The following is a 17,590-nucleotide window of genomic DNA, read 5'->3' as shown; positions in this document are numbered from 1 at the left end:
TGCTGCCTGCCGGGGCTGTTTTGGTGCTCAAGGATGAAATTGAAGCTTTGCCATTGACAGAGCAATGTGATGTCAGGCTGGGGAGGCTCACAGGGCACGGCTGGGGGCTCTCAGGCCAGGCTGGCACCCAGAAATGCTGTTTGCACACGAGGTGTGGCTCTGTCACCCCAGTGCCACCTGCGACTGGGGAACCCCCAGACTCAGCCAGGTTTGGGTGGGCAAGCCAGAGCATTCCTTAAAGAGCTTTTGAAACATAGAGACATTTCTTCTGTGCTCTGCATTTCAAGCTGGACTCCATTTCATTTTTGGGGATGTGTCATGTCTCTGTTAATGTCAGTATTTAAGCAAAGTGCTCCGTTGTGCCCTGCTGGAATGAGGCTGGATGAAACCTGCCCAGCAATGTGTCTCTGCTGACAGCTGAGGGACTCCTTATCAGCTCTGTCCTTCCTGGGGACAGAGGAGACAGCAGAGACAGGGAAGGCAAGAGGTGCTGTGGGACAGGGCAGAAATGCAGGGAAATAAACCCATTTTTATCTGGGAGAGATCAAGGTGAATCACTTTGATATTTCCTGTTCCTCAAGCGCTGTCATGGGCAGGATATTCTCTTACAGCACTTGGAGTGTTTTGGACTTCTCTGCAGTGATGAGCAAGAAATTGTCTTTGGATTGAGGTGACTCTCACTTCAAAAATAGCAGTTTAGTGTGGGCTGGGAGATCTGGTCCAGTTAACCTCTGCTAACAACTTCTTTTTCTCTGGTAATGATGGGGCTTTGAGGAAAATCACCACCCCAAAAGTGAAATGCGTAGGGAATCGAGCAACAGCTCTTTTTTTTATTCAATCCCAGCTTCAATTTAGCAGCTGTTCACCACAGAAAGTGAGGAGCCTCTCGAAATCATGGGTTTAATGGTAAATGCAGTCTTTATTTATGTCAGAGTGACTCTGCTGGCCTCAATCAGGAATCCTACACTGGATGGGACTTAAATGCACTCCCAAGAGCTCCTGCATGAGCTGTGGGGGACAGCAAATTCCAGGGGAAGGCTAGAGAGTTCCTAAACATCTTCTGCTCTGTGTTATCCCATAAAAACCCTGTGTCTGCCAGAAAACTGCACTGAAATCAGCCATCAGAAAGCTGCAAAGCATTATTATAAAGAGGATTTTTAATCTTACACTTACCAAGAGAAGAACAAAGTCTCAGTGATAAGTCCAGTTCTTCACTGAGAGCATGAGATGCAGAAACTGAATTTAATTTAGTTTTAGTTGTTTTAGTTTTTTATTATTTATTATTTAGTTTTGGAGTTTTTTAGTTATTTTAGTATTTTTAGTTTCATTTCAGTTTAGTTTATTTATACATGCCCCTCGCTGCTCTGTGGTGCAGCAGAGAGTGTCACAAATGGGTAATTTTGATCACTCAGAGTTATGTCCTAAGGTATTGGTGGTGGGGTTTTGGTAGGATGTGGTAAAAGTGTGAACTAAGAAGGTTCAATGGCAAGGCTCACTCTGCTGCTTGCTACAGGGAGGAGAAGTACAATGGAACAGCGAGTTAAAATTGATGTAGAATGATTTAGAAATGATTTCCACAGTGACCAGAGACTGAAAAGGGTCAGGGAGATGCCCCCAGTGAGTTGTGAGGCTCAGAGGAGCCCTTTGAACTCCTGATGGAGTTTGGGTGCAGCTGGGTCCAGTCTGAGCCTCCTGTGCACAGTTTGTGTCTGATGGAGTTGGCTGCATGGATTTAACCAGAATTAATTCAGGAGCTGAGGTCTGTGATGAATACAGGGTGTCAGCTTTGCCTAAGGAGGAATCTCTCAGTCTCAGGTAAGGAACCTTGTTGTATTTAAGGAAAAAAAGTGTTTGGCTGGAAGTCAAGGGGAAAGGTGTGTGTGAGTGTGTGTGAGATCCTCACTTGCTTTGTTCCTTGGTTAATGAGTCTTGGAAAAGCTGCCAGCTGCTCTTCATGTGCTCGTTGTGCTCCGTGTCCCTGCTGCCCTGGGAGGCTTTCCTGGAGCAATTCCTGCCTCTGCAGCCTGTCCCTGCCCATTCCATGTTGGGTTCATGTTTCCTGCAGCAATTCTGTCTTGCAGCGTCCTGCCTTCCTGTTGGGTCATGCTTTCTGAGCAATTCTGCTCTGCACTTCCTGCCCCCATGTGGGTCATGTTCCTGAGCAATTCCTGTCTCTGCAGCCTGTCCCTGCCCATTCCATGTTGGGTTCATGTTTTCCTGGAGCAATTCCTGCCTCTGCAGCCTGTCCCTGCCCATTCCATGTTGGGTTCATGTTTTCCTGGAGCAATTCCTGCCTCTGCAGCCTGTCCCTGTTCCTGGTTTGGTTCAGGGCTCAACCCCATCCCTGCCAGAGCAGGAGGGCCAGTGTGGGTCTGTCTGCAAGGAAATTGGTTTTGCAGAGTGCTCAGCCCACCTGGGCACCGTGGTGTGTCACAGACATATTTTATGAAAAATCCTTTTGTCAGGATCTTTTCTCCTGAGAAGCTTCAGCTTGTCCCTGTTCTGCTGCTTTGGAATGTGATCTGGAGAATTATTTACCCGGCATGTGAAATTGTTTTTACTTGATGACCAATGACAGCCCCACCTGTGTCGAGGCTGTGAGCAGCCACAAGATTTTATTACCATTCCATTCCTTTCCTTTGCAAGCCTTCTGATGTCTCCTTCCTCTTTTCTTCTAGTGTAGTTTTAACATATAATTTTCTTTTAATATAACATATATAATAAAATAACAAATCAGCTTTCTGAGACATGGAGTGAAGATTCTCATCTCTCCCTGCTCCTGGGACCCATGAGAATCCATGTTTCAGAAGGCTGATTTATTATTTTATCATATATATTATATTAAAAGAAAATTATATATTAAAACTATACTAAAAGAATAGAAGAAAGGATTTCATCAGAAGGCAGGAAAGGAATGGAATGACTCTCAGAGTCCAAGCCAGCTGACTGTGATTGGCATTAATTAAAAACAACAACATGATACCAATAAAAGATGCACCTGTTGCATTCCACAGCAGCAGATAATTATGATTTTTCTTTTCCTCTGAGGCTTCTCAGGAGAAAAAATCCTAGCAAAAGGATTTTTTATAAAATATGTCCGTGACAGTGGTGTGCCAGGTGAGCTGGGCTCAGCCTGGCATCTGGAGCACCCCTGCATTCCCCAGGGCCACCAGTGCAGCCTTTCCATGCTGGCTCCTGGATTGCCATTGTTTTTTGGGGGGTTTTGTCTGTTTGTGAAGATTTTTTTCTCCCCATTTTAGAAATTGTTTTTGGGGTTTTTATTTCGCTCATATATAGAAAGTTGCAGTTATTGTAGAAGTCTCCTTGATAGCAAGATGGTACAGATATTGTGTAACATCAGTGCACACTAAAATTACATTTTTTCCAGAAGAACTAAGGAAGAAAGATTCCCCCTAACTGGAATTTTGACATACAAAATTGCTGAAAACTTTTTCATCTGTTTTGAAGGAGAAATCAGAATTAATTTTATGCTGATATCTCACAGGGTGAAACCATAGCAGGTATTTTGTCCTAGGGAAGAACTCCAGAGCAGGAGCACAGGAGAGTGGATTTTTGGCTTTTTCCTCCAAATTCAGGTCGGAGGTCAGGCCTTAGGGACACAGAGGTGAACCTCCAGACCTCTCTCCCTTTTCTTTGCCAAACACAGCAGCAGTTTTGGAATCAGCAGATTGCCCAAAGAGCCACCAGCTGAAGCTTTAAGCTGCAAACAGGGGCCAGCCAAACTCTCCCTTTTTTTAACAAAAATATCCTTTTGACTCCAGCAAATTTCCCTTGCAAAATGCTGTCTAATACACACAGTAATTCTGAATTACTCCTGTGGCAAGCACCAGCCAGGTCTGCGGAGCGGGGGGCTCATCTGCATTGCAAAGCTGCCATCGGTGTCTGGGAAGGCTGAGGCACTTTTATTCTGATTTCCCTTTGAAGCCAAGTAACCACCGTGGCATTATCTGCATCTGGGCTGGCACTGACAGGCTGTGGTGGTGCCTTTATCCCTGGCTCCCTGGAGACAGCACAAGGGGTAATCAACAGCCTCGAGTGCTCCGAAACTGAGCCTATTTTTTCCACTGGATTAGCAGCAGCAAATGCACAAGCACATTATTAAGATGGTGCATTCATTTCTTTGGAGTCAGGATGGAATTTTGATAGAGTTAAAAACCCATTAATATTTACATCACTTAGTGGTGCTGGGAGTAAGTACATTTATTTTAACTCAAGCTGCAAAGCATTTGGTTCTTTGTAATTACAGCGCTGCTATTAAGTATTCATAAAGCTGCACAATAGAGTGTCACAGGAAACCTGGTTTAATTTAGTGGTAAGTCAATGTTTTAGGTCTGTGTAAAAACAGAAACTAATTTACCAAGCCTTCTTGCTTGTGTTTTCCCACCTGGGCTTTGCAAACTTTGCTCAGCTTGGCTCTGTTCAAGCTCCTTTTTGTACCTGGGGAAGTTGGGAAGTTGCTGGGGGAGCCTTGCAGGTGTGCAGGTGGTTTGGGATGGGCACAGGTAGGATGGGGGAGAGCTGGAAAGGTGCCTGATGGAAAAAGAGCTGGAATTGCTGGTGTAAAGCAGCTGGACATGGGCTGGAGGGTGCCAGGGGCCAAAACAGCGAGGGCACCTGGATCCTGCAGTGGGTGTCTCCAATCTGCCTTTATGGGAGATCCTGGCACTAATCCCTGTGTTTCTCCCCTGCAGGATGAGGTCTCTCCTATGGACATTGAACTCCCAGCTGCCTGAGCCTGCTGCCTGTGATGGAAGAGCTGGATGTGAATGTGAGGTATGCATCAAAATGCGCCTGCAGGGCTGCAGGGGAGCATTTCCTCCCTGGTGCAGGTAAATCTCTCTGCTCATGCAGCAGGGCCTGGTTTGGGGTTTCCTGGAGCTCCTCTGAGGACCTGACATCACCCTGGTGTTTGAGAGGTGTCAAACGTGGCCCAGACAAGCCAAGGATTTCTTTTCAGTAGAAAATGTTATGAATTTTGAAAAGGTTGCAGTGTGATGTTGGAGAGACGTTCCTGGAAATTTTTGACAGTTCAGTTTGGAGCTTGCATTCATCACAGCTCGAGGGAGGTGGCAGACCTCATTTTCTCTAATTCCAGAGTAGAAAAATAAATGACCCACGAGTATTCCCTATTTATATTTTATTTGATTTTTTAACTTCACGTGGCTCAGAGATTGTTATTGGGTACATTTATTACAGGCAGTAGGTTAATGAGATCCTGTCAAGGGGTTTGAAATGAAAACCTCAATTTTGTCACGGCAATCCAGAGAGGCCAAGCTTTGCCTGGCTTGGGCTCTTACCAGTGTAAATCACAATTGTGCCATGTTTGGGACGATGAAAACCTCCCCAGACTTTGGTGAGGCTCCATCATCCCCCTGCAGAGCATTCCCAGGTGCCAGGAATGAAGCAGAGCCTCTGGTCTGACAGCCCCTCCTTATGTCATGGCAGCTAAATCTCATTCTCTTGTATTTCTGGAGCACAGATGACCCTTATCTGCACCAGTTCTGCATGGCAGTTTTGCCCTGCATTTTCTGCCTTTTTGTCCTGACCTTTTCCCTCTGCTCCTTCTCCTCCTTTCACCTCCACCCACCTTTTTTTTTTCCCCACTCCTTTTTTCCCAGCTTTTTTTTCCTGCCATTTTCCCCCCACATGGTTTTTCCCGCCTGCTTTTTTCCTGCCTTTCCCTCCCTTCTTTTTCCTGCACCTTTTTCCCTGCCTTTTTTTCCCCACCTTTTTTCCTCCCTCACCTTTCTTCCCATTTCTTTCCTCTTTACCCATTGCAACAATTTAGGAAATGGCATTTAACTAAGAATCTGAGCTTTGCTCCAAGCTGGCACCTGATTTTCCTGGGCTGGCTGAAGCTTTCCTTGGAAAATCTCCTTAATGCTGATAGGGGAAGATGTGTGCTAATGGCTTCACAAACAATTCCAGGGGTGTTAATTAATTAATGGCTTTGAAATGGCTCTGATGTCTCAAGGGCAAGGCTGTTACAGACCAAGACAAGTTTGACTCCTGAATTTTCGGGTCACAGATAAAGGCTCAGCACAAACCTGTGGGGAAAGGAAGAGGGCTGCAGGCAGCCAGGAAATTTGAGATTCCCCAGTGGAAACTCTCCTTTTATTCTAATCAAATTGCAGATTCCTCTGTCTCCTTTATGGATGCTGGCTTTTCCCACACATGGGAAATATGGAAATATTGATCCAACAGTTTTTTTCCAGGCAGATTTTGGGATATTGTCCTGAATGCTTCAGTAAAGAGTTCTTGTTTCCTCAGGTTGTTACAGTCTGGATAAACAGGTGGAAAATAAAATCCCCAGCACCTTTAATGCTGGTAAACAGCTTTTACAAAACCCCTTTAATTCCAGCTGCTGGTGAAGGCAGACTCCCTTTGCAAAAACAAGGTATTATTTCAGTTTGCCACAGCAGTAATTGCCTTTTATTTTTAAGCTGAGCCCCCAAACCCGCTGAATTTTAGATTGATGTTAATTGCTTCCAAACTTGGCTTTATCAGCTTTACTTTTCTCACTTTGCTGCTGAAGGTGTTCTTGTGGCTTGAAAAGTGCAGAGCCCTCCAGCAGCTCTGTGTGCAGCTCATTAATCTTATCTTGACTTTGAGGAATGAGCAGCAAGGCGAGGGAACGAGGAATCACATCGGTTTGGGTTGGTTGTGTTTGTTTGGAAGCAAAGGCAAAATCCCAATTTTTAACCCAAAACTCTGGTACAGAGGCACAGGGTGCTGAGAGCTGGCCTCCATCCACAGCCCTGGCAGGGAATTGTGTGTTTGGGGAGTCCCAAATGCTGGAGTTTGCTGTGCTGGTTCCTTCTTTCCATGGAGCTGGGATGGGTTTGGTTCCTGGTGCTGTGCACGGCAGGAGGAGGCAGGGAGGGTCCTCAATCCCCTCTCCCCATCCAAACCTGGGAGAAACAGGAGCAAAAGCCATGGAGGGAGAGAGGGGGACCCAAAGCCCCATCCCTGGAGCTCCAGGATGTCCTGGAGGAGCTGGAGGTGCCCTCAGTGCCAGCCACTCCTGAGAGTGGGCTCACTGACTGCAACCAAACAGGCACCAACATGGCCCAAAGTGTAGGAAATGGAAGGAGCTGAGGGAAGAGTTTGTGTGCTCTGAGTGCCCTGGCAGTGGGGATCCATGGAGAGCAAACAGCTGAGGTTGCAATGAAGTGTTTATTCCTGTGTACACAAGGTCTTTGCAAAACCTCTCCAGCTCCTACACTTGGAGCCATTAAATCATTGTTTATCTCGAGTCCTTTGATCACACTTGTGTTTAGGTGAGAAATAGCAGGCTATAAAATGTCATTTAACAGGCCACACTCAGCCTGGAGCTCTCTTCCTCCTTCCCTTTCCAAGGGAAGATCAGCTCTAATCCTTCTGTGGGATCAGCAGCACCCAGCCAGAGAGGGATTTGCTCTTGCATTTCTGCAGAGATCAATGAACTGATGGGGAAGATTTTCTGCCAAACCCTTCTCCACCTGGTCCCCCAGGCTGGGGAAGGGTCTGGAGCACCAGGAGGGGCTGAGGGAGCTGGGAAGGGGCTGAAGAATTCCTGAGGGAGCTGGGAAGGGGCTCAGCCTGGAGAAAAGGAGGCTCAGGGGGCTCTTGTGGCTCTGCACAGCTCCTGACAGGAGGGGACAGGGACAGGATGAGAGGGAACGGCCTCAGGGCAGGCTCAACTACTGGAAAGGGGTTTTTTAGCTACTGGAAATCCTTGGCATTTGGGGGAAAAAGTCTCTTTCCTAAATTGGGAAAGTTGAGGGAAAAGTTCTCTTTTGGGGGGAAATTCTCTTTCCTAAATGCTCCCTCCAGCCCAGGCCCTGCTCCACGGGGGAGTCACAGCCTGGGTGTTTTTCATATTGTTCAACTCTTTTCTCAGTTTCTAGGGAAACACTTTAAAGCACTATATTTATGGGAACATCTTTCCAAACACCTCCGCCAACACTTAATTAATGGAGTTTTTGAGCCTGGCTCCAGCTCCTGCAAATTAACAGTGTGCTCTGATGGCAGCTGTGCAAGGGAGACCCCCAGGCTCTGGAAATAGAGCAGGGGTGCAGAGGGGCAGCTCCTGTTGGTGTTTGTGCCCAGCCCCGTGGGGAGCTCAGGTCCCCACACACCTCTGTGAGGTTTCATCTGCTTTTATCAGAGCAGTCTGTGCTCGTGGAAATTCCCTGCACTCAGAGCTGCCCCACAAAAATGAACTTTTTGATGTCTTGGATCACATTTTGATGTCTTGCATCACATTTTGATGTCTTGCATCGCATTCAGAACATGCACTTAGCTGGGCATGGAGAAGGAGGTTTAGCTAAAATGAAACCAAGGAATTGAAGTGTTCTGCTGTTGAGTCAAGGGTATTCCAGGTCCTTGCTTAGAGAGGACACCTGTCTGGAGCCTCCACAAAGTGAGGCCATAAAATTGAGCTGGTGAACACCAGGGGCTGGGAGGTTTCTGGCTGCCACCACTGGAATTATCTTTAACAAACTGTGATTTTTTATAGTAAAGCTCAAAATGAGCTGGGAACTGTTTTTGTGTGGCCTGGAGTCACACAGGGGGGTCAGGGAGGGTCTCAAATAAAATGTATTTTAGAAATCAATGTTTTATCCTGCCAGTGCCAAGTCTTCCATTAGCAGAGGTAACTGCAAGGAACTTTTTTGTTCCTCTGGAGGTTTGAAACTGGGAAGCTCTCCAGGAAATATCAGAAGTTAGACAGCCAATAGCTGTGTTTGTCTCTTGCTGTCCAAGGTGTAAACAGGCAGTGGGAAAAGGGCACAGCTGGATATTTTAATACCCAGCCTCGTGCCAGGACCCTTCCAAGGGTCTTGACTAAATGCCTCTCATCTGACAATATTTTCCTGACTGCAGATATTGTTTGAAAAAGCAGAGCAGGACCTCCCTGGTTTCTGATTTGAACATCTTGCAAGCCCTGGGCTTTGGGCAAAGATGGGAACAAAGGTTTGAGAAAGAGAAGTCAGAATGAGAATGACTGAGAACTGCCAGAGGGGGTTTGATCAAGTGGTGACAAATCTCTGGGCATAGGGCAGGGCTTATTTTGGGGGAATTTTTACAGGAAAAGGTGTAATAAGACAGGGCATTGAGTGCTTTGAGCCCAGGAGCAGCAGCACAACTCCTGAAGAGCTGTGGGCTCTGTGCACCCCAGTTCTGCACCTGGGCATTGCAGGAGGCAATAATTATCAAATTCTCCATTCTGTGAGAAATCTGGGCACTCAGAGTATGTTTGGTGTGAGCCCAGACCTTTATTTACCCGCTCTGTATCATGGATCTGCACCCAGTCCCTCCCTGTTTCTAAACTCCTGAGGGAAAGCTTGAGTGGTGCATGTGTGTAATGGGGATGTCTCTGTGAGGTAAAATCATTCTGTACACAGCCAAATGACAAATATTCTTGTGCAGAAATGCACCCTGGGCTCTGCCTTCAGCACTGGGAGAATATGGAGGGGAAATGAATGAGAATTATTGGGAATATTGGAAATGGATGAGATTTATTTGGAATATTGGAAATGAGGAGCTTCACTCCACCTGCTCTCTTGAGCACAACTCTGTGCTCTGTTTGCTGTTGAGCATTCAGCCTTGTGTGTGACAGGAGGGAGGCAAAGCCACCTAGAAAAGAGGGGATAATCACATTATGGTTATGGAATATGCACCAAAAGTCAGGATTGCTCTTCTGCTTCTTTCATCCCCCTCTGTTCCTCATGGAGCTGCTGTTGGCTTGGCAGAGGCCATGGGCTCACTTTGGAGCAGCAATTCTAATTAGGAACTGATCAGGGCATTTCTGATTAAACTTGTGTTTGATCTTTGGTTTTATTCAGCATTTACAAAGAGAAATGATTGTTACCACATCTCTGCTGGGCTGTGTAGTGTGTCTAACTGCTGGCCTAAGCCAGAGATTTGGTTTTTTTCATTGTTGTGGAGTGTAAATCAGAGATTTGGGTTTTTTCATTGTTGTGGGGCATTTGGCACCTCCATTAAAACCCTCTGGCTCTGCACAGAGCCCCAGCTCTCCCAGCAGAGCTGCTCCATCCCTCTGAGCATCCTGGAGCCTCCTCTGGGCAGCTCCAGCTCCTCCCTGGGCAGCACATCCCAAAGGGTTGAGATGACACAGGGGGAATGTTCAGCACCTGAAGGGGACAGCTGGATTAAAGTCTGCAGACTTGCAAATATATTATAGGGAAAAAAAGATTAATCCAGGGTGCTGCAGAGCCCAGGTGGATGTGCCAGGGTGGGACTGGGTGGAACAAGGGCTCTCCTGTGTTAGAGGGTGCCAAACAAGGGATTAGCAGCAGCTGCCTTTGCTCCATGTAAACACTGTGATCTTGATCTCCTGCTGATTTCAGGAGTTAATTTTAGCTTACATTCTAGGTGACAGTCTAATGGGTTTTGAGGGCTGTGCTCACATGCATCAGCCCTGCAGTGGTATCTGCTCACATGTGGGTGTAAATTATGTAACTGGGGATGTGCTGCCTGCCAAGGAGCAGTGCCAGGCCTTAGGCAGAGCCTGGAGCTCCCCAGGCCTGGCTCTATTTCCTCCCTCATTCCCCAGGCCTGGCTTTATTTCCTCCCTCATTCCCCAGGCCTGGCTCTATTTCCTCCCTCATTCCCCAGGCCTGGCTCTATTTCCTCCCTCATTCCCCAGGCCTGGCTCTATTTCCTCCCTCATTCCCCAGGCCTGGCTCTATTTCCTCCCTCATTCCCCAGTGCAAACTCCTGCCTCTGGCTCAGACCATGAGAAATCAGCTCCTGGTCCTGGATGAGTGCTCAGCCCCAGGTCCAGTTTTCACTGGGAAAATGCAAAGTTCTGCTGTGCCAGCTGGGAGAGAGCAGGGAGCAGAGCTCAGGGATGCTGGGCTGGCACTGGGAGCTCCCAGAGCCTCACCTCAGTCCTGGGGGCACGCTGGGCACCACAGTGGGGAAAATATCCCTAAAGCTTGGGAGAGACTCCCAAAGGGGACAGGGGATGGGGGAAGATCTGGAGAGGCCATGGGGGAGAGCTGAGGGCACTGGGATTGTGCAGCTGGAGAGGCTGAGGGGGTGGGAGGTGATTGAGATAGAGAGAGATAGAGATAGAGATGACAGAGATGGGAAAAGGGGGCACTATTTTAAACTAAGATAAAAGGAGGATTTAGATTAGGTGTTAAGAAGAAATTCTTTACTCAGTTCTAGTGAAAGGTGGCCCTGTCCATGGTGGGGGAGTGAAGGTAGATGCTCTTTAAGATCCCTTCCAAGCCAAACCTTTTTGTGGTCCTGTGATTCTATAAAAATGCAGCAGCAGGACCCCTGAACCTTTCTCCAAGCAGAGCACCAACCACAAGGACTGAAAGGTGATGTACAGCCGGATCCAGTTTGCCATCTGGAATGTGTTTCAGGGTCTGCAGCACCAATCTCTGCTCTGGGACCGGGACAGGACCCAGGGCAGGGTCAGGCTGGATTTTGGGAAAGGTTCTTCCCCAGGCTCCCCAGGGATGGGACACTGCTCCAGGGATGCCAGGGTGGGATTTTGGGGCTGGGCTGGATGATCCCGTGGGTCCCTCCCAGCTCAGGATATTCCAGATTCGGTCCCTGGGGCTGAGGTGGGAGCAGGGCTGGAGGTGCCGGGGTCTCCCCAGGTCCCCCCGTGTGTGGCAGCCCCAGCAGGTCCCTGTCCCCAAAGCGGGGAGGGCTCCCCGCACGGATTGACTGCTCAGCCCACACACAGCAATTTCTGAAACATTCAAACTGCCTGTCTTCTTTGCTTCATCCTGACAATTGGTTTTAATCAGTGTTATCAGCTGCTTAAAACACTTCATTCTCTGGAGCTCTGCAGCTTTCAGCCTCCGGGAGATCCATGGGGCAGGGCTGGGGATGGTGTCAGGAGTTTTGTTTCAAACCAGCACAAAAGGAGAAAACCTCATCCCTCATCAATACACTTTCAAAAATAACTCATCCCTTCCCTCCCACCCCACTGCCACAATTTATTTTTTTCAAAAATTCACTCAAATAAGTGAATCATATGACCGAGTTATTTTGATACGTGGAGTGCTGTTTATTCCTGGCTTGTCAATACTTTAATTAATTTCAGCCTGTTTCTAAAACAGAAGTGAAGGACATAATTGACTGGGATCTGCTGGGAGCTGTCCTGCCATCTGCACGGGCTGAAGTGAAGCAGTGCAGCATTTAAAGGCATTAAAGGAAATTAAATGCCTCTGGATTAATGCTGACTTCTGATTAATATTTCAGAAAAGGATGTGGGAACAGCTGGAAAGGCAGAGATCAAATCATCACTTCCCCATTGTCATGTTTCTGTACTGAGCCACATTATCAGCTTTACTCATAAACAGCTTATCTCGATTTGTAGGTGCTTAAATCCTAATGATTTTTTTATGCCTGGGAATAATCAGGGAAGCAGGAAAGAGGAGAGGCCAATGACAGCTTATTTGTGGTTATGAAATGTTCCAGAGGGAAAAGCCCTGGCTGGAAATGATCAACCCAAGCCTTTATTCCCCCCTCCCCAGGGAATGTTAAACCAAGAGAACTCTTTGTGAGGCTCCCAGAGCTGTGAGTTTTTAACCTCAGGGGTTTCCCCTCTGTGTGCACTGGGATCCAGGGAAGGTTCCTGCTCTGCCCCCATGGCTGATCTGTGCTCTTTAACTGCTGCAGGAAATATGCAAAAGCACTTGAGCTCATTTAGAAAAGTTGGGGTGTTTACAGGAAAGTGAAAATTGAGCTTGAAAGAGTAATTACCCTTCTTTTTACTTTCACATTAATGACTATGCAGAAGAGCTTTTTAAATATGTCCATATGTGGGTTTTAAGCATTCATTCCCCATCAGTATTTCACCTTTTTCCTTAAGTGATTTCTATATTCCTGCTAACCAGCAATCATTTTGCCTGAATCTCATTTCCTCATAATAGCAAACCCATCAATCTCTGCTGTATTAAAGAGGGAAGCAAGCTTGGGAGCCAGAGCTCTCCGATTTGATAAAAGATGTTATGCAAACCATTGATTTCAATTTACAGCAATATCCACTTCTTCCATTATTAACAGCTTGGAATTACTCAGACTGAATAATTAACATGTATTCCTGGTGATGGATTATTCCAGAGGCTGAAAGAGCCCAGATGAAATTCCTGCTGCACCCCAGTGAGCATCTGCTGTTTGATGTTCCCCAGGGGAGCAGTGGGAAATGGCACAGGGGGAACAATCCCAAAAGTGATGTCAGAGCTAAAATTCCTCTCCCAGATGTGCCAGGGGCAGTTCCTGCTCTGCTCAGAGCCTGGTGGTGACCACTTCTGCCCAGGGATGCCACCAGGATGCCACCACCCTCAGCACAGGGTGGGAAATGTGGATTTAAAACTCTCTAAGGTGAAACCTCCCAGGCAATGTCTGGAGATGTGGCTCAGGGCTGCGCTCCTCTGGCTTGTTTGGGTGGGTAAAACTCAACATTTCTGGGTGCCAGGAGTTTCTAATCTCTTTTAGCTTTTCTCCAAACCAGGAGAGCTCAGTGAGATAAAGTGTAAAAAGCCAGGAATGTTGTTGAGTACATAAAAGGTGACCCCAGGGCCAGTCAAGGTAAAACCCAATAACAGTTTTTCCATTTTTCAATTACCTGAGCAATCTCCCAGCATTAATCCTGGGTGTCCAACACTGCTCTGCAGGCTGAGAAGGAATTTCCCTGCTGAATCAGTGCCAAGTGTTGCTTTTAATGCCAGTTTATCTCCAGCCACAATTGATAACAGGAAAACCCCCTTCCCCACCTGCAAATGTAAAGTCACACAAGCAGGTGAAGGTTTAGGATGCAGTTTATTCAAGATATTTCATTAGAAAGAGCTTTAGGACAAAAATATCAAAAATTTGTAATAAAATCAGGTTTAGGAGGAATTTATTGCATGCTGGGTGTTACCTTCTGAAAAAAAAAAACAACTTTCTTTGATGCAGCAAATTATTTGTAGAAATGCAGATTTAAAATACGGCTGACATTGTGTGGGGGGGTTTTGTGTTATTCTTTCTTTTTCTTTTCTTCCTCTTTGTTAACTGAAAGAAATTATTGATCTCAGAGTGGGGGAAAATTAGCACTTGGAAAAAAAATTATTTCCTTTTCCTAACTCTGGAAAAATTACTAAGTAAAAAAAGAAAAAAAAATGGAGGTAAAAAAAAGCCAGACTGTTCTGTAGCACAGAGTGAAGAGAGAAAAAGGCAAAACATTATGTAGATTTCAAAACTGAAGATGTAAAATGCTTGTCTGGAGGAAAGTTTGAACCCATTAGTCCTTGTCACATCAGGAACTGTAGTGACAAAGAGTGATGGGTTCAGAATGGAAAAGGGGAAATTGAGGTTACAGGTAGGAAAAAATCCTTCCCTGTGCGGGTGGGATGGGATTCCCAGAGCAGCTGTGGCTGCCCCATCCCTGGAGTGTCCCAGGCCAGGCTGGACAGGGCTTGGAGCCACCTGGGACAGCAGAAGGTGTGGAATGAGATGAGTTTTAAGGTCCCTTCCAAGCCAAACCATTCTGTGATTTTACAATACTAAAACCTTGTGAAAAAAAATGGAAAAAGCTACAGGAAAAAAAAAAAAAAAGCCCAAACTGCTTCTGTATGGAAAATAACTATTTGTGTGTAAAGAGAATGGAGATGTGAGGAAATGACATATAAACTGTGAGGAAATGTTATGTACATTGTGAGGAAGTGAAATACACGACTCCCAAAACTCAAATCTGCACTATTGCACAACGGGTCAGGAGTCAAACAAAACTAAAGAATTCCCAGAACATGTAAAAGAACTCAAAGGAATATTTGAATATGTATAATCTTCATAAATATGCATCTGATCAGTGCAATGAAAAAAGCATATAATGAAAGTTGGTTTAACCAACTGGTGTGCTCTGGGCAGTTTGTCAAGCTGTCTCCTGTCCCTTTTGTCCCTTATTAAAATTTGAAAAATGTGAAGGGCGAGCCTTGTTTCTCACACCTTTGTCTCTGGTTCCCCAGTTCCAGTGAGGGCTTCGGCATCGCGGAGAAGATCCTGCTGCTCTCCTTCGTCTCCGCCGTCATCCTCATGGCCATCCTGGGCAACCTGCTGGTCATGGTGGCCGTGTGCCGGGACAGGCAGCTCCGGTGAGCCCCTCCTGCTGCTGCAGCGCCAGCTGAGCTGGGGGTTTTTAATGCATTAATCCCGCGATAAATAGGAAATGCAGCCCGGCTCCATAAACCAGTCTGGGCTGACTGACAGAGGCTCCAAGCAGTACCAGCTCTCCTGAAATGTGGCTGGTTCAGAGGCTGGGGGTGTAGGGACCAGAGCAATGGCTCTGGAGCACTGGGAGTGTTTGAATTGCCTGTAAACGCTGTGCAGGAGCAACTAAAAATTGCAAAATCAGGCTGTTTGGCTGATTTTGAACAACTGGGATCTGCTGTGGGTTCTGGCAGCGTTCACAGGGGTCCCAGGGTGAGAATCTTGACTCCATGTTTCAGAAGCCTGATTTATTATTTTATATTAATATTATATATTATAATAGTATATAATTATAAAAATATAATATAATTAATATATTATATTACAACTATACTAAAAGACTAGAAGAAAATATTTCATCAGAAGGCTTGAAAGAAAAAGACTAGAATCAGAATGATAACAAAAGCTTGTGACTCTCAGAGTCCAAGCCAGCTAACTGTGATTAGCTATTAATTAGAAACAGCCACATGAGACCAATCAAAGATGCACCTGTTGCATTCCACAGCAGCAGAAAATTATTGTTTGTCTTTTCCTCTGAGGCCTCTCAGCTTCTCTGGAGAAAAATCCTGGCAAAGGGATTTTTCAGAAAATATCATGGCTACACCTGCCCTCAGCTCATCCCACAGCGCTGGCACCATTTTAATTCCCATCCTCATTTTTTAGCATTCTCTGTAGAAAACCAGGCAAATCAGTGAAAAGCACACCTAAGCAGCAAACCCCAGGTTGGCTCTGGCCCTTTTCCGTCTCAGATTTCCCAATGAGCTCATCAGCAGCACACAGACCAAGGTCTGGTAGCAAATGTTGCCCATGATTTGAGGGGGTCACAGGCACAATTCCTGTCTCAAGGCTGCTGCTAACCCTGGGAATTGTTAGCCTAGCCTTAGGAGCAGAGAGAGAGATTTAACAGCCTCTATTCATGTGCTGCGTGGGATTTTTAATGGATTTAATTCTATTTTATTGTTGTGATTTAAAAAGTACTCTTCAAGTTAAAATTACAGCTTCAGTCTAGATTATTCTCAGTGCTTTCTGGAAGGATTTTCTCCATTTACAAGTTAAAATAAAATCCCTTTCCTCCACCCCAGAGTCTCCAGTGCGAGCTGTGAGGCTGAGCCACATGCAGAGGCCTGTGAGCATCCATTTGCCTCCTCTGGGTGAGCAGAAAGATTTAGGCCAGGAAAATGGGGGATATTTAACTTTAAAAACCAGGAGAAAGCCAGGGGCGACCATATAAAGTGAGGAGTGTGATAGAGAGAAGCTTTTAGTGTGATGGAGCAGATTAAACCCAAATTCAAGCTGGAATTTCTGTCCATGTGTGGAGGCTGCACTGAACCCACCCTAATTTTGTGATCTGCCTTGCAGGAAAATCAAGACCAACTATTTCATCGTGTCCCTGGCCTTTGCTGACCTGCTGGTGTCGGTGCTGGTGATGCCCTTTGGAGCCATGGAGCTGGTCCAGGACAACTGGATCTATGGGGAGATGTTCTGCCTGGTGAGGACCTCGCTGGACGTGCTGCTGACCACAGCGTCCATCCTGCACCTCTGCTGCATCTCCCTGGACAGGTACAGCTGCACAGGGGCACTGCTGGAAGGCTCTGAGGGGTCTGGGCTATCCTGAGCTGCCAGAGGGCAAAGATGGACTTGCTGGCAATGGCAGAGCAATAAATCCCTCCCAGGGGCTGATTTAGGAGAGAATCCTGCTGAGGGCAGAGAAATTTGGAATGGGATGAGATTTAGGGGAAGGCTTTGGTTGTTCTGGGCCCAGCTCTGCTGGCAGCACTGACCAGGTGTGATTCTGTTCCTCCTTTGGAGTAACAACACCTGGAATGTGTCCAGAGGTGGGAGCTGAGCTGAGGCAGAGAGAAGGACATCGTGCACAGGGGTTGTTCCGGCAAAGAGGCTCCTCTGCTCCCAGGATGAGGGGAAACAGCCTCAAACTGCAGCAGGGCAGGCTCAGGGTGGGCACAGCAGGAATTTCCCCATGGAAAGGGGGCTCAGGGCAGGCTCAGGGTGGGCACAGCAGGAATCTCCCCATGGAAAGGGGGCTCAGGCACTGGAACTGCCCAGGGAGGGTTGGAGAGCCCATCCCTGGATGTGACACTCGGTGCTCTTGGTGCCAAGGTGGGGATTGGGAACAGGTCTTCTCCAGCCTAAATCTCCTGGGAGATCCTGAAAACTTTCCTTTCTTTCAAACTTGCCTTTCTTTCAAACTTTTCTTGACACCAGAGAATGAAGCCCAAAGCCTCAATAATTTATGATGAGCAATTCTGTTTAACTGCTGTCTGCAGATTTTTGGGTAAATGGCAGAATTTCTATAGGAGTTTTTCACAAGATAAACACTCAGTAGAAAACA

The 17,590-nt window shown here is 46.6% G+C and overlaps 1 protein-coding gene across 4 annotated transcripts in view; it reads left to right on the top strand.

Moving 5' to 3' along the window:
* The window catches only part of HTR4 (5-hydroxytryptamine receptor 4), a 67,238-nt gene that overhangs the window by 13,935 nt on the left and 35,713 nt on the right, over positions 1 to 17,590 (top strand). For all 4 annotated transcript variants that reach the window (XR_010441945.1, XM_064725183.1, XM_064725184.1 and 1 more), the window contains 3 exons: positions 4,713 to 4,794; positions 15,000 to 15,125; positions 16,600 to 16,800. Coding sequence is in view for 3 of the 4 variants with exons in the window: in XM_064725183.1 (XP_064581253.1) it covers positions 4,769 to 4,794; positions 15,000 to 15,125; positions 16,600 to 16,800 (353 nt within the window). In the remaining variant the exon portion in view is untranslated. The remainder of the gene's footprint in view (positions 1 to 4,712; positions 4,795 to 14,999; positions 15,126 to 16,599; positions 16,801 to 17,590) is intronic.

Source organism: Zonotrichia leucophrys, chromosome 13 (genome assembly GCF_028769735.1).
Source record: "Zonotrichia leucophrys gambelii isolate GWCS_2022_RI chromosome 13, RI_Zleu_2.0, whole genome shotgun sequence".
Classification (NCBI taxonomy): domain Eukaryota; kingdom Metazoa; phylum Chordata; class Aves; order Passeriformes; family Passerellidae; genus Zonotrichia; species Zonotrichia leucophrys.
Note: the sequence above shows the minus strand (reverse complement) of the source record. Positions and strands in the feature narration are given on the sequence as shown.